This window comes from Trichechus manatus, unplaced genomic scaffold (genome assembly GCF_000243295.1).
Source record: "Trichechus manatus latirostris isolate Lorelei unplaced genomic scaffold, TriManLat1.0 scaffold00054, whole genome shotgun sequence".
In the NCBI taxonomy this organism is placed as follows: domain Eukaryota; kingdom Metazoa; phylum Chordata; class Mammalia; order Sirenia; family Trichechidae; genus Trichechus; species Trichechus manatus.
Genome location: NW_004443990.1, coordinates 15507075 through 15523570, shown reverse-complemented (window position 1 = coordinate 15523570; position 16496 = coordinate 15507075). Strand labels below are relative to the sequence as shown.

Genomic DNA, 16496 nt, shown 5'->3' with positions numbered 1-16496 from the left:
CAGAAGCAGCCGAGTCACCGTGGTTTGTGCGTACGTGTTTCTATGTGAAACGGGTGAGGGTCCACGTGAGCCACAGGTCGGGGGCTCTCCCAGCAGGAGCCGGAAGTCTGGCCATCTCTAGTGCTGAGTGACTATATCCCACCACAGCCTGGACCACCTGCAGATCCCTGGCTCACAAGCTGCCCCCGGGTAAGAAATGGACTGCTTCCTGGGACTCCTTCAAGGTATGTCCCAGCCCAGTTGGCTGCCATGCCCTCTAGCTGGACATGAGTTGACCACCTACCTCTGTGCTGTCAATCAAACCTGGCCATGTTCTCCATCCACCTGCATCACCCTGAACCAGAGCTACCTGCTAAACACAACTGCCCTCTGGGCTACCACTCATGGAGGGGCAGAACTTGGGATTTAGATTTGGAGAACTGAACCGAGGAGGGCAAGGGTGGCTAGAAAGTGCACAGTGGCTCTGACACTGACTTGCTGGGTGATCTCTGCAAATTTGTTTCCCCTCTGGGCTAGTTTCACCGTCCAAGGTCTAGATGATTCTAGCTGTGCCCTTCTCTGCCAGCCCCCACCACCCTACCAGGGTCCTGGCCCCCCCCCTCAGGTCAGCCCAGGCACACAGCTTGACAACAGACGGAGGAGGAAACTGAAAAGCAAACACAGGTGCCTGCAGCTGGCAACATAAAGGGCCCAGGAAGGAACACGGGGCTGAGGCTGTGGGTCCAGACCCGAGGCTTGGCCTAGCTCCATGCAGCCAGGGCCACCCACAGTTGAGCAGCTCCATTCAAAATTCCTGAGCAGCTCCAGGGAAGGGGAGGATCAGCTGGGAATCTGTTCCCAGGGACGAGGAAGAGAACAGCAGAAGGGATTGAAGTGAGATCTCTAGCAGAACTGGCTGGTCCTGAGGTTCTAGAAGGGAAGGTTTCAGATATGCCCCTCCTCCCACTTCTGAGCCATCTGGAAGGCATCGTGGAGTGGGGGAAACGATGAAGAGAGCAACTGTGAGCAGACACCCATGTGGTGGAAAAGGGAGATTAGGTCCTGAAATGGGATGGAGGAGAAGACCTCTACACAGCTCTGGGCGAGAGCCTGAAGGGTCAATTCTGAGAAGACTATGCTGGTTAGTATTCAGAGGGGAATGATGGAGGCTGGCTGGGCAAGCAGATGTCTGTGGGAGCCAGTCTGCAAACCCTGGAGTTTCCTGTTTGCCTGAAGGTACAGGGTTAAAATGGAGTGCCAGCTCCAGGGCCCAAGGACAGCCAGACATGTGTGCCTGACATGCCCCACCCACTCTGCAGCTCCTACACACTTAGCATGATTCCCTCACACACAATGAACGTACAGACAGACCCTCTGTAGCGACACACGTCTCCTGGACGCTGACGCTGGCAGAGCCACAGGCGACGGTGATCCACACAGACCACACACACACCTGCTGCACCCACACCCTGCCCTCTGCTCTGCTAGCCCACACTGCACCCGAAGAGTCCTTAAAATTGGTCTCAGGAGACCCTCCAACACGCAGCAAGTGCCTCTGGATGGGGTTGGCGGGTACTGGGTCATCTCTTTGGAGCCACCAGCTAAGGGAAGCCACCATTACACCCCCAGATCCCAGCCTCAACAGCAGGAACACTAATCCCATCAGAATGATTGAGGGGCAAAGAACAGCCTAGATGTTGGCTTAATCCAGGGGGAGGGATTTTAATCCTGTATGAGATTAACTAGATTAAAGAGGAGCTCCAGAGCTCCTACCCTCCCTCCCTAAGCCCCAGCCTAGTTCTCAGGAAGGCAGGTGGATGTGACCATGGGCTGTATTACTCCTGCTGGATCAGCCCTGTCCCCTCCCCACAGTCCCCAGCCCTGGCAAGACAACCCTGCCTTCCCCTTCCCCTGCTCACTGCGCTTCAGGTTTCCATGGCAACCTCATCCTCAGCTCCAGGCAGGAGAGCAGCACAGAGCAGGCAAAGAGAGAGAGAGGTCTATGGGGGTGGGGGAAGAGACAGACAGCAAGGGTGTCCTCAACTGCAGAGGAGCTCATGAAGGCCAAACCAGGTGACTGTGCCTGCAGGATCCTTGTGGACAACTTAGAGAAGAAGACAGGTACTGGGGGGTTTGTTTTCAAAACGGAAGGCATAAGAACATCAGTACTGTACCCCTCCCCCACTGACATGACCGGCTTCAAAGAGGGCTCCGACTGATTTGACCTCTTTCCAGAAACAACTGCTGGGAACGCTACCTTTTCCCTCCCTCTCTGTGCTCAGGTTGAAGCTTACCCAATCCATCACGCTCAGACCCCAGTGGGATGGATGGATGGATGGATGTGGGCACTGAGACAACGACAGGCCCCACTGGATCCCCAGCCCCACCAACAGACTGGGCCATGTTGAGGGAACAAAAAGGGCAGGGTAGGGAGACTAGGCATTTCAACCCCAGCCTGGAACTGGGTCCAGAGCACAGCCGTCTTTTGTCCCTTCTGTGGGTCAGCCTGTCCCTGGCCCTGTGTTAATCATTCCAGGCAGGCGAGCTCTCTCCCGATACCCCTCCCCACCCATCACCCTTGCTACCAGGGAAACAGGGAGGCATGGAGAGAGTCCACTAGGACAGGAAGCCTGGGGGGAGAGGGGAGGAGGAAGGACCTCGAATCCATGAGGATATAACCAGGAAAAGCCTCTCCTGGAGGAAAAAAGGCATAGGGGCAGGGGCAGGGCAGGGCAGGGGCCAGGCAATCAGGCAGCTGTTGGCAGCAGCCTAGGCCTCCAGGAAAACTTACAGGCATGCAAAGCAACTTCTTAATATACTGTAGCCTATGCACAGTCTCCCCTGAAACCTTGCCACAAGGCTTTGAGCTAGAAAAGGCAGGCATTATCAGTGTGTCCGTTGTACAGCTGATGAAACTAAGGCCCAGTGTCAAGGACACAGACTTTGTTCAATGCCCCCTACACCACAGCTGGCCAGGCAGCCAAGGGCAGGCTGACATCCATGAGGCTGACTCTCGTCCACCCACAGCTCTCGGAGCTCTGAGGAAAGATGTGCTTAGCAGTGTGGCTGAGGAACAAGGTAGTTCACCTTCAAACCCAACCCCTGTTTCCAAGCTTGCCCAGTAGGAGAGGCCCTCTGGAGTCTCTCAGCCACCCCAAGTCAGGATCTACCGGCTACTTAGAACTTTTCAAAAGCAGGTGTCTCAAGAGGCTGGGCAACCACCTGTGAGACTATAAGAGAGGGGGCCCTACCCCAGGAGAAGGTTTATCTCTGAGGACCTCTGAGGTGCCTTCCTGTTCAGAAGGACTATGAGGACAGGGAGGATGCTGAGACGCCACAAGGCTCCAGCTTACGGGGCAGCAGGGACAGTTTAAAGGACACCAGCCCCACTCCCCAGTCCTGTCTCAGCTACATTCCAGAGGCAGAAAAAGAATAGACCAGAGATCCTGAGAGCCCAGCCCCCTTTCTCCAGGCCACCTCACCCCTTCCAGCAGGCTTGGACCTCTTCGAAAGTCACAGCTTTTTGTTCAAGGAAGAACAAAAATACATCAGTGAAAGCAACAAGGGGCCTTTGGTTTTACCAAAAGGAAAAAACAAAAAACAAGCCCTACATCCAGCCCCTGGAAGGAGCTGCAGATTCTAAAAGCCCCTGCTGGGACCACTGCCGAGGGGCAGGGAAGGCTCCCTTCTAAGCCAGTTTCTCACCCCAGTCCCCAGGCCTAAGAGGCTGAAGTCGTGGTGGGGATTGGAAGCAACAAGGAGACATTGTCTGACCAGAGAAAAAAATGAGCAGCCAAAAAGATCAAGGCTAGACTTAAGGAAGAACTTACGAGCCCTCAGGGATTGGAGACAAAATGAGAAAAAAAAGAAAAAAAACTGCACTTACCCCTGACGGCAATACATAAGGAAAAATGATTCTGCCAAGTTGGGTAAGGCGCTGAAGCTTCATGCCTCGGTTGCCTCAGCTATAAAATGAGGTTGTTAGGATGCAAGGTGATCCCTGAGGTTCTCTGAGGCCCTGACATCCTTGAGCGTTAGGATTGGGCGGTTGCGAATGAAATGGGTGGGGGGGCTGCCTGGAGCTGCATTGGCCACTTCGGCTGCCCCTTTGAGTTTGCCAGGAGTTCCTAAGTGGTGCAAACGGGTTAACATGCTCCACCGCTAACCAAAAGGTTAGAGGTTTGAGTCCACTCAGAGGCACCTCAGAAGAAGGGCCTGGCCATTTACATCCAAAAAATCAGCCACTGAAAATCCTGTGGAGCACAGTTCTACCTTGACTCAGACGAGATCGGAGATCACCATGAGTCGGAATCGACGCTATGGCAACTGGTTACTGGTTGAACTTGCTTCCCCCACCCCCAAACACACACCACACCCCTCTACCAGCCCTCTCCAGCTCCCTAAGACAGTTGCTCTCATTTTTCCCTATTAGAAGCAAAGAATTCTGGAGAAACAGGAAATCCCCAGGCCACAGACTTGGATTTGCCCCCCACTGCCCCACCCCCTAAAAGCAGGGGGATTAGAGAGAGTTTCCTGGAATCCAGGGACACTTTAGCACCCAGTCCTGCCCAGCAGAGATCCTGCCCTGCTCCCAATTAAGGCCTGGGGGAAGGGGCAGGACCATAGCCCCTGGTTCCCCAGAACCACAAACATCTCCAACCCTCCTCAGCCCCTCATTCAAAACAGGAAAGCCAGAGAAACTGAAGAATATACCCCAGAAATCTGCAGTCAATGCAGAGCGGAAGGGTGTAACTAAGTCCCCATCCCTCACCCCATCCCGTTTCCTTCACAGCCCATGTCCACTCCCACCTGACACCCCCAAAAGCTGGTTCCCTGGTATGCAACTCCTACCTTTAGGCCCCCCGCCCCAGTGACGCTCCCCAAGGAGAAGAGACCAGGCACATTTCTCCCCCTCCCTGCGCTGCCCCAACCTCCTGCCTCAACCTGGGGCTCTTAGACCGTTTGCATGGAGACAAAGAAGCAGGTTTGTACCAAGCCGGGTATGTGGACCAATCTGCCCCACTTTCAGAAAATCCAGTTTACAAAACAAAAACAATTGAGGGCATAAATATTTCTCTAACAAACAGAGCGGTCTCACCCCACCCACCTAGAAGCTCCAAGAAAGAATTTGGTTAATGGTGATTCTTCTATTGCTGGCTATTGTGGAAAGCAAGCGTGCATGCCCCTATCTTGCCACAATAATGCCTGGGTGGCCAGGCTGGAAACGTGTGAACACAAATGCAGCCTATTCAGTCAGCCTCCCTGGAGTTTCTCCCCAGCCCCAGCATATGCGTCTGGGTACACACGTACATGCGGGTCCACCGCCACCAGGCTCACACTGTGAGCTCTGGCCTGTGTCCTCTCCTCTGCCTCACCCCAAACAAACCTGACACAAAGAGAGTAAGAGAAGAGGCCTTTTCACTGCTTAAAATTGCTTTCCAGAACTTAAATCCCAGTTCAGAGAAGCCACAGGGGAAAGAAAGTTTCTTCTCTCTTGACCTCCCTCCTGCAAGCCCCAGGCTCCTTTCCGGGCTCAGGGGTTGGCCAGAGACAAGCAGAAGTAGATGCCTCCCTGTACACCAAACACACACTCACCAACTGGCAAACTGCCTAGAGAGATCACCTGCCCCTCTGCAGCCCTGCACTGGACAAGCCCAGCATGGAGTGAGTGATGCTGTGGAGGACGCAAGGCCCAGACAGGAAATGGGAGAATGCTACATCCTGGAAACCCTGGGATCCGCGAACTGGATGTCACTGAGGGATGGGACCAGACACAGGAAAGGAATGAGAGTAAACACATGGCATAGTGCCTGGCACATAGTAGGTGCTCAATAAGTACTCCTTGGTCTAAGGTCCAGCATTCCTGCATAGGAATTTTTATCTCCATCTCATAGATGGAGAAACTAAGGCTCAGACAGAGCACGAGGCTGCTCTTCGCAGGCCAGTCTGCATCTGGTTCACACCCCCTGCCTCATGTCTGGTTTTCTGGCTTGCTGGCACAGACACGGCTCAGCAGATGCTGGCTGAGGGAGTGTAAGTGCCTTGAGCAAGGTGCTACTACTGCTGGAGTGTAAGGAAGCTGGGTCACAAGTCTCCCTGGCCCTCCCCAGGTAACATCCCTGCCGGGTCAAAGGTCAATAGGGTGTGGCAGGGCCTGGGGCTGTAAAGGCTGGAGAGGAAGGGGAGGGTAAACCTGGTTCTAGGGCAGGGGGCCAAGAGAGAGATAGAGGCACCTCTGCCTCAGCAGATTGGAAGCAGCATCCAGGGAGAGACGCTTCATCCTTTGCCTTCCCTAGAGCCCCAACAAGGAGCCCTGGTGGTGCAATGGTTAAGCGCTCGGCCGTTAACTGAAAGGTTGGCGTTCAAACCAACCCAACAGCACTTCAGGAGAAAGACCTGGTGATCTGCTTCTGTAAAGATTACAGTCAAGAAAGCCCTATGGGGCAGTTCCACTCTGTTACATGGGGTCAAAATCAACTCGATGGCACCTAACAACAGAGCTCCCCCAGCCCCTGTAGAAGCCCCCACACCCACTTGCAGCAGCCTCCTCAGAAGAGAGAAAATGCAGAGGAAACAAGGTTAAGCCTCTGATTTGTTTCTCCAACTCCCAGTGCTCACTGATTCTAGGCTACTGGAGTCTTAGGAAGAGACAGGAAGAAGCACTGAGTCCCTGCCACCCCCTGGGCTCTGGGGCCCAGCCAGACTTCTGTGGGGGGATGGAGGCTCAGAGGTTACCCCCAAAGGAGCCACAGCCTCCAGAATCCAGCCTGAAGTGGTCCAGCAATCAAGGGGTTAACTGCCCCAGCTTCTCTGAACCCCACCCCACTCCCCAAAGAAGGGAGGAAGCAGCAGAGAATCAGGGCTTGTGTGAGCCCTTAAGAATTCAAAGAATGTCCCATTTCCCTTGAGGGGCTGGGAGGGGTTGGTAGGGGGAAGAGGAACAGAAGAAGCTAATGGGAGAAGGGGCAGCTGAAGGAGGGCCTGGGACAGAGCTTTGACCCTTCCTCCATCCATGGCAAGCTTGCCAGTGCCCCAGTCCTTTCCAGAAGGGACATTCATGTTGTTTTTTGGGCTTGAGATTTTATCAGAAATCTGTTTTCCCAGCACCTGGCACAGGTTGGGTAAATAGCAGCAGACAGGCAATACACGTCTGATGAATGATCAAACCCCCTCTGATGAACGATCAAACCCCTGAGGAGACAGGGCAGTGGTAACAGCAGGGAGGGTGAGGGGTTGGGAAAGGGCAAGACAGCCATCAAAGGTGCTTTAGCCCCCAACCCCTTTTAGACAAGTCCTAGATTTCCCCTCCTGGGTAAACTTTAGCTGTAATGAGCCTCTTGACTGAGAATTAAAACAAAAAAAGCACTCAAGTCAGATCCTGAATTTGAAGATCGACCTTGCCACCTAACTTACAAATGACTTGACCTTCAGAAGCCTCAGCCAGCAGAGTAGGAACACAGCCCTCACCCAGCAGGCAGGGTGGCTGGGAGGCTGTACCTGGCACTGAGCTGGCACTCGCTATGCATGAAGTCAACTTGAAGATGGAAGATGTGGTGCTCTGGAATTGGGAGGAAGGACTCTGCATGAGATGGGATAGCGCTGTCCCTCTGGTATGGAGGACCCTGCCTCATCTCCAGGCAGCCCAGGCTGCAGGTCACAGTGCGGAAGGAACAGAGTCTAAGCGAGCTCCACCAGGAAAGGAAGGAAGGTCTCCACAGCTGCCCTTTACTAGGCAGGGAGAAGACTTCCCTCCAGCCACACCACGCCCTTCATGGCACCTCCACTTCTCAAGAAATGAACACCAGGAGGGGCTAGAGCCAGGGTCCCAGAGAGTTTTCTGAAGGAGGAAAGCCAAAGTGTCTAAAACCCTCTGGTCAGGGAGAGCTGAGGTTAGGAGACAACCATCTGCTGTAATGGAGAGAGGAATAAGGGTGGAAAAGGGAGAACAAAGCCCCCAAACCCAAATATAACTGGACAGAAATCAGGCAGAAGCCAGGGCAGGTCACTCATCCTTGAAAGACCCCATCCTTCTCTCAGCAGTGTGCAGTGGAAAGAACACGCTTGCTTTATTGCCCAGAGACTGGGCTTGAACTAGCTTCTCACTGGCAGTGTGATCTTTGGAAAGTCCCTTCCCTTCTGCAAGCCTCAGCTTCCTCATCTGTAAAACGGGGATAATAGCCCTCATTTCACCCAGCTCTTACGAGGTCTAAATGTGATTAATACTTATCAAGTAGAGTGTGGAAGCACTCAGCAATGTCATCTTGTGGTTATTAGAATGGGAGGAGATAGGCAGGGAAGGAAGAAGTCAGGGAGGGAGCCCAGGTGCCTACCCAGCCCCCTGCCCAGGGCAGGACTCACGCGTTACAGTAGGGCTTCTTCTCGTAGCCCTTGTAGTTCTTCATGTTGAGTGTCATCTTGCAGGTCTCGCAGTGGAAGCATGCTTTATGCCAAAACTGGGGGACAGAGGCAGAGGGAGAATACCCATAAGACACCAGGACTTTAGGAAGGGAGGCTCAGGACCAAGGCTCAGGCCTGAGGAGGGGACATCTGGGAGGGCTCCATGCCGGGGTCTGGCTCAGGCCCACAGCTGTGGGGAGAACATCAAATTACACTGGGTGGGCTGGGGACATCTTAGGTCACAGGCTCTGGCAGCTGATGACACTTCCCTCCCCTGCCCCCCACCAGTTAGCCATTTGAGCTGTCAGGAGGGGGAGAAGGGACAGACATGCACGGTGAGTGGTGAAGAGACCAATTATAGTGGTGGCAAGCAGCCTCCAAAAGGTCAGCTCCACCTCCCCCAGACCATTCCTCCTGCCCCAGAGTCGGGGAGGCCTAATTGCTTATGCAAAGCTGCGCTAGGGTTGCTAAGAAGCAGCAGCTGAACATGAAGGGGCAGCTCCTCTACCCTTACAGGGCCCAGAGAAGCTGAGAAGAGCCCAGCCCCAGGCACCCAGGCACTCCCAGTTCCCACACCAGGACCTCACAACATACACATAAGACCCACATAGCCCCAGGTGGTGCTCCAGCTCCCACACCTCCCACTTCCCGTGGGATTCCGACCAGAGGAGTGAGGTGGGCACCCCAAACTCTAGTCACCAATACCTATATACTTTCTGCCCTTCCTTCATCCTTCTCCCACTCCTGTATGGAGTATCAGGTAGGAGAGCATCCAACAGCCTGTCTCCCACGAGAGAATGAAGAGCTCTGCTTAAAAGTCTTGGCGTTGGACACACCATAGTTGGCATCAAAGCTCTACCCCGACTACCTTACCTAGGTGACCATGGGCAGCATTCCTTACCTCTGGAACTGTTTCCACATCTGTAGAATACGTATAATAATATCTATCCCTTCTATCTTGGAAAAAGTACACCCAAATGCTCCTTAGAAGCAAGGATAGCAAGACTTCTTATCACATACTTTGGACATGTTATCAGAAGGGACTAGTCTCTGGGAGAAGGACGTCATGCTTAGTAAAGTACAGGGTCAGCAAAAAAGAGTAAGACCCTCAATGAGATGGATTGATACAGTGGCTGCAACAGTGGGCTCAAGCATAACGATTGTGAGGATGGCACAGAACTGGGCAGTGTTTTGTTCTGTCGTACACAGGGTTGCTATGAGTCAGAATCAACTCGATGGCACCTAACAACAACAACATCCCTTATGGGACCGCTGTGAGGATTAAATGAGAAATTACCCGCAAAGCCCTCAGCACAGCACCTGGCACCTGTCAATATTCAAATGTTCTGTATTGCATATTAGGCACAGCAGGTATGAACCTCAGCCGGGGGCTCAGTGGGTCACACGGGAGGTTTGTGTGTGTGCTGGGATGTAAGTGGGGCTCTGCTGTGCTCAACCAGTTACAACGTGTGCATTCGAGAGTGAGGGAGAGGGGAAGACTCTAGCAAAGTCCAGAGACCAGCAACTGCTCAGTCAGAGCCAATGAAGGGCAGCTGATGGAGGGAACAATGTACAAGGCAATGAGGGAAGGAGAAACAAAGCAACAGAAGACACCCAATCCCTGAGAAATGGTGCTGCTCAGGTAAACCGATGCAAATGAGATATAAATCCTCCCCTGGCACCATCCTGATACCCTAGGATGAGGCCCTGGGATCAGCTATCAACTAGGGGTCCAGCTGCCCAGACCCCAGAATCCAGGATGCCTGGGTGGCCTGGGTGGCCTGTCTTTGCCCCATTTCCCAGCAGCCAAGGATACTTCTAACACCCAAAAGGAGGAGGCCAGGAGCCAGGGAAGAGCCAAGGGAGACTTTTGAAGGTACTCAGCCACTGTGCTGGTTCTTGGCCATCTGTCAAGGAATTCCCCCAAGACATTGCTTTTCAAAATGTGTTTCCCAAACCAAGAGGTGCTTCTGGGACACTCTGGAGGAGGGAGTAGAAAAAGGAAGCTGAGAAGTTGGGGTATCACTTTCTCCCATCCCAGTCCACTTCGACCAGAGACCATGGGGGTCATTTAGAGGGGCAACTGCCTTCTAATAGGGTACTTTCTCTATCAAGGAGACCCAAAGGAATCTCTTATGGTGGACTATTAAACATTTCGATAGGAGAATGACTCCTTGGGAAGAAGGCCAGCTGGAAGTCTGGAAGCAAAGGGATGGCTGGTCTAAGCTTGGTTCTGCAGTAGCGTTCACAGCCCCCCACCCCAACCAGTCCTTCTGACCTATCCCAGAGCCCCAGCCACTTGGCAACTTCTAGACTCCTCCTGGTACATAACCCAATATACACAAAACCTCTGGAAAACTGAAACAGGGTAGCTCCTGCCCCATCAGCCCCCAAAATGGCAGTCCCTTTCCCTCCCCCATGATTGGGAGGTGCTGGCAGAGTGCCCCAGCTCTGTCACCACCCAGTCTGCTGGACTGTGTCTGCTTAGCCTGCACATGCCCCTGCCTGGGCCCCTGCCTACCCCCACCCCCACAGGGGCCTGCCAGGAAAAACATTCTCCAGAATCCAGACCATGACCCACTTTCACACACATACACAGGAATATGCACTGTTCTAGGACTGGGGACCTCCAAAGATTGCCTCCTGATTGACTTAGGGGAGACAAAGACAGACAGACACTCCCTGCCCCAGCAGATGGTCAAGACCCTACCCTGGAGCCAAGCCCTTGGGGAAGAGGGGCAGTGTATACTGACAAGGCCGGGGGTGGGGGTGGTTCCACAAGATGCTTCCAGGTTGCCTAAGAAAAGGGATGGTGTCCACTTCCATCAGTAGCTCTTCCCCACCTCAGCCCCAAAGAACACTTGCTCTCAGCTAGACACATTAGAGGCTGGGAGGGTGGAGGGAGGAGGCCACCTGTTCCCTTGCTCAGGGAAAGCAGAGCAGAATAATGACACTGAGTGGACTGGGTACCTTCAGGCTTGCTACTGAGCTCGGTTTCCACATCTGTACAGTGGATCTAAACCCACCATCTCACAAAGGTGCTGGGAGGAGTAACGAGATGACGCGGGCTCCGCATCTAGTGCGGTACCTCTAGCTGCTTCATGTTACTTCCCTCTCCTCTCTGGAAGAGAGCCCCGAGATTAAAGAAAATCCAGCAGCTCCTACCACTCTGCCCTCTTTAGCATAGGACAGCAGTGGGGAAGGGAGGCCGAATGTGACAAGTCACTCAACAGCCCACGTGGGCCAACCTAGGCCAGGCACCAGGCAACTCAAGATAAAAGAGACCCCAACCCTATCTCAAAAATGAGGAGGTCTGGTGAAAGACATAGTCATGCAAGTAAGTCAGTATGTTCCCATAGTGACCCTCTGTCTGCCTCCTTCCTCCTCCCCTAGGCACCTAGCCATGTCCCAGAGCAAGAGTCCCCTCTTCTCAGAGACCCCAGGTAAGAAGATTTCAGAGAAGCATTCCTGAAACTCGTGACTCAGGGGAGCAAAGAACAGCTCTGAGTGTGCAACTTTAATCTATGCGGCTTCCTGATAAGTCCATTGTTTCTGTATTAACAGAAACCCAAACTGCCCCCGGACGAAACCTCTGAGGGCTGTTAGCAGCTTCTCAGCCCAGCTCCAACTGAGCTCCAGCTGAGCTCCACCCTTGACATTCTGAGGCTCCAAAACTGCAGCCCACTCCACAGAAAGGCAAACTGAGGTTGACAGAGGCAGAAGCCCTGCATGGAATCTCCCTTACTTGGGCTGGACTTGGGCCAGCCCCACTCTTCCAGAATCACCCAGGGGAGAGTGGCCTCACGAGCCTCTCAGTCGGGGGTGGGAGAGGGGAAGGGCAGCAAGCTTCAGATCGCTGCTTTGACTGTAGCCTGGCACTTTGCCCTCTGCACCCGGGCTATGACTCAGGGTTGGAGTATGAGCTCTCTCCTCCCTTCCTGTCCACCAGGGTTGTAACAGTTTCTCCCTCCTCCAGGGGCAACACCAGCCCCACCCTGGCCAGGTCACTAGCCTAGCTCAATTGGCCACCTGGGCTGCTGGCTTAAAGGCACAGACCCTCTGAACCTCTGCTGCATCTCCACAAATTCCAAGGGGAGATTTTTATGCCTGGAGTCTCAGCTGCCCAGGGTCAGGAAGGACTGGCACCCACTTCCCACACCAAAGAGACAGTGTAACTAAAGTACTTTTTTGCAAACATACCAGGCCAAACAACAGCAGAAAGAACTGTAGAATTGAATTCCAGCTCTGACCAGGAGAAAGAGACAAGCCACATCACCCATCTGTTTATGGGGTTCATAACTTACAGGAGTAGTAACACCTGCTTTGTGAGGTGGCTGTGAAGACCTGGCACCTCGTAATAAGTAGTAGGGTGGCGTAGTGGTTAAGAGTTCCGCTGCTAATCAAAAGGTTGGCAGTTTGAATCCACTAGCCGCTCCTTGGAAACCCTATGGGGTAGTTCTACTCTGTCCTATAGGGTTGCTATGAGTCGGAATCGACTTGACAGCAACGGGTTTTTGGTATTATGAATGGATGGTGACAAGCAAGGTGATTGTGGAGTCCTCTTAGCCTCAGCTAGGAAAATCCAGTACCACAGCTGCAAGGACCTGTCTCCTTTTGTGTCCTTGAACCCAGGCATTCCACTGTCCAGCCCAGCCTCCTTCCACCTTGTTGCCTGCTGCCCAAGGGCTCAGATAACCAGAGGCAGAGAGCCCTGCCCTACTGGGGATTCCAGGGGAACTATGGGCAGACCAATCCTCCATCTTCCCAAACGTCTCCACCTGTTTCCAGGGGAAGCAAGCCAGGGAAGAGGGGCATGACAAGATTCTTGACAATGCAGGTCTCCAGAAACAAATGTTTCCCAAAAAGGCCTGTGACAGAAATTTCCATGTCAGGCAAAATGGAGAGGACACACAGCTGACAAGAAAGAAAGACAAGGCCTCGCTCGCTCCCCAAAAGCCCTGTGGCAGCCCTCCAGAGTGCCTGGCACAAAGTAGGTGCTCAATAAATATTTGTAAAATGAATGTGGGAATGAGGTCACCTTGCTTCTCCCCCAACCCTAATTCCAGAATCCTCCGGGGAAGCAAATCTCAACCTCCTTCCTCAAACACAGTCGTCATCAATACATATTTATCCAGCATGCAGAGCACACTGGGTACTGCAGGTTGGGGGCAGGGCAGCCAGCCAGAGGCGACATAGCCTCTACCCACCTTGACAGATATGGCTCAGGGAGGAGAAAAGGCTAACCTGAGGAAGCAGCTTGTGCTTTGGGCCATGTTGTAGGTTAAGTGCCGTAGGTGACTTGTAGAGGAACAGGCAAGTCTAATTTGATTCTCCTGTTGTAATGATCTCTTGTTGTAAATGGGAAGCCTCAGGAAGTTGGCTAGTAACAGCACCTATGGGACTGAATGTTCCCCCATCCCAGGTCTCAGCACAGCGTCCTCCAGCACCAGTTCCCTGGTCCAGGTGCCTGTCCTTACTGCCTAGAGGGGGTTGGGAAGAATAAATCTGATACCTGGATATTCCAGGCCTCCTGCTCCGTGCAGGGGGTGAAGTCTCCCCAGGGCGACCTCCTGTAGGGAGGGCTCTAAAAAGAAGGAGGAATCACCAACTCCCACTCCCCTAGACAACCCCTACCTGAATGTCGTCTTTCACCTAGGGCAAGAGAACAGCTGGGGAGGGTGCCCTGAGGGATCCCTGTCCCCCTCCCTTCTGACACACAACACCAAAGGTCTTACAAGGGAGCCAGGTGTGGGGCTGGACACAGGATCTCAAAGAGGTAGGGAGGGCACAGTCTACACCACAACCTCTTCCAGACACTTCGGCAGGCACTTTCCAAGAGCACTGCCCCACCTCCAAGGAAATGCCATCATCATACCCATCTGACAGATGGCAAAAACTGAGGCCCAGAGCCATTCATAAAGCTGGCAGGAGTAGACCTGGAACTAACACCCAGTCTCCCAACTTCCAGTCTAGCAATCCCTCCATCATATGGGCTTTATATGGATGAAGGTGTCCACAGCCTCTCCCCAATTCATGACTATGGAGAAAAAGGGGGCACAGGGAACTCAAGGTGCAGAGGCCAAAATCCCTACCACCAGAGAACAGCAAAAAACCCAGCATGCAAAGACAGATAACTTCTCAAGGGGACAATTCTTGAACTAGACTCCAAGCTCAAGTCCCACCCTCCAGAGGCTGGAATGGGCGCTGGGAAGGTCAACAACTTCCCCTTCTGCCCGCGTATGTCCCCTCCCTCCTCTCTTCCTGCCCAGCCAAGTCAGGAGGGGCAGTGAAAGCAGCAGTCCTATATGCCTGCTTCCCCCAAGAGCAAGTTCAAATGTATTTCAGAATCTCAGAACCCTATCCCCTCACCCTGACCCAGAGGCCAAAGGTCACTGAGGAAGTTGCACCCCCAAAGAGGAGAAACACAAAGTGACCAATGAGCTATCCTTTCCCAAACAAAACCAGCTCCAGTTCAGTAATGAACTTGGCCCAGGGCTCTGCACCCCCATTCCATCCTGAACCCCCCCCCCTACCAATTCAGGCAGAAAGGTGGGAATATTTGGACTTGGATCCACTTTGGGAGGTGGGTGAAAAGGCACAATGGAGAGAGGAACAAAATCCCAGGGGCCTCTGCTCCTGTCTCGGGAGGGGATGTGGAAGGGGGCAGATTTTGCCTTAGGATCTTAGGGAGCTTCCAAGAAGACCGGATGGGACCCAAACTGTGCTGGAAACACCCAGTTCTACTCTCCTCCCCCCTCCAAAAGTATAATGGCAACCAGATGAAGGAGTCTAGGATGGGGGAGGGGGAGGCGCGTATAAGGGCCCCCAGGGGACAAGGAATTTCCAGAAGGCCACCCTCTTTTCCCCCACAAATACCTTCCCCTTTCCTTGGCTTCCTCTGAAGTCAGCCAACCCCATCCTCCATTGGGGAAACCTGCTTTGAAAAGTTAGCTCTTTGTTCTACAAACCGGTCTCCAGGATCTGAGCACAATTTCAGGAGATCTCTTCGAAATATCCCCCACACACAACTCATTCCAGCACCCGACCCCGACCCCGACCCGTTCAGGTTGGTCCGCCCAGCACTCAGAGTTGGCTTTTAATTTGAGGTGTGGGTTGAGAAGCGAAGGGAGGAGGTCCGATAATCCATTAACCAGCTAATCACCAAGGGGGCTGTAGGTCGTCCAAAAAGGGGGTCCCACGGTGGGGCGCGGGTCCTTATCCGAAGTCCCTTTCACCATAAGCAACAGTCGCCGACTCATAGCCTCTGCCTCCCAGTCTCCAGGCCAAAAAGCTGGGCCATTCGCGACCAGAGAGGACGGCTTCGCGTGGGCCCCCCCAGTCTCTGCCCCGCCCCCTCGCCGCCCCCTCGCCGCCGCCTCCCCCAGCGCCCCGCGCTTCCGCCTACTTGGCGCTCCGCGCAGCGGCGAAAGGGAGCGGCCGTCTCCTCTCACTCTCCCGGCCTTAGCGGGTGGGACTGCACCCCTAAATGCCCCCACACACTGGGCCGGCTTCCGTGCTCGCCTTCCATCCTCCCAGCCCCGGCGCACAGAGCCCACTCTTCTCCAGGAGTGGCTGCCCGCCACGCGTGGACTCTTCGCCTCGCCTTAGATCTCCTGGATTCCACATCGGGGTCTGCCCCCACACCTCATGACACCGCCCTCTCTCCCTCCTCCCGGGATAGCCTTAGACCCGGCCCCTCTCTCCTCCCCCAACCCGAGCAGTCCCGGATTGCAAAAACGCGTCTCTGGTCTCGGGCTCACCTTATCCAGACAGTTCACCTTCTCCGTGGGGTACACAATCTTGTCGCACCGGGCGCAGTTGGGGTTCATAGCTCCGGGAAAGGCTGGAGCGGGAGCGCCCGAGCTCGCGCGCGTTCTCTGTCCCCGGGGCGGGCTGGCGGGAGGCGGCCGCGGCTGCGACTATGCAGACGGCGGCGACGGCGGCTGGAGCTGGGGAACTGGCCTCCGCCTCCGCCCTCCTTCCCCTAATAAACACTGCGGGGAGGAGGGGCTGCACCGGGGCGGGGACGCGCCGCGGGCGCGGGCAGGGGCGCGCGCGACGAGGCGCGCTCCTCGGGCGACGTGGGGCTGCGCGGGGGCGGGTTCCGGAGAGGGCTGCCT

The 16496-nt window shown here is 54.3% G+C and overlaps 1 protein-coding gene across 1 annotated transcript in view; it reads right to left on the bottom strand.

Moving 5' to 3' along the window:
• The window catches only part of LASP1 (LIM and SH3 protein 1), a 38816-nt gene extending 22483 nt beyond the window's left edge, over positions 1-16333 (bottom strand). Inside the window, exons 1-2 of the mRNA XM_004378015.3 lie at positions 16137-16333; positions 8338-8432 (exon numbers count right to left, since the gene is read on the bottom strand). Of these exons, the coding sequence (XP_004378072.1) occupies positions 8338-8432; positions 16137-16205 (164 nt within the window). The 5' untranslated portion in view covers positions 16206-16333. The remainder of the gene's footprint in view (positions 1-8337; positions 8433-16136) is intronic.
• Positions 16334-16496: the final 163 nt, after the last annotated feature.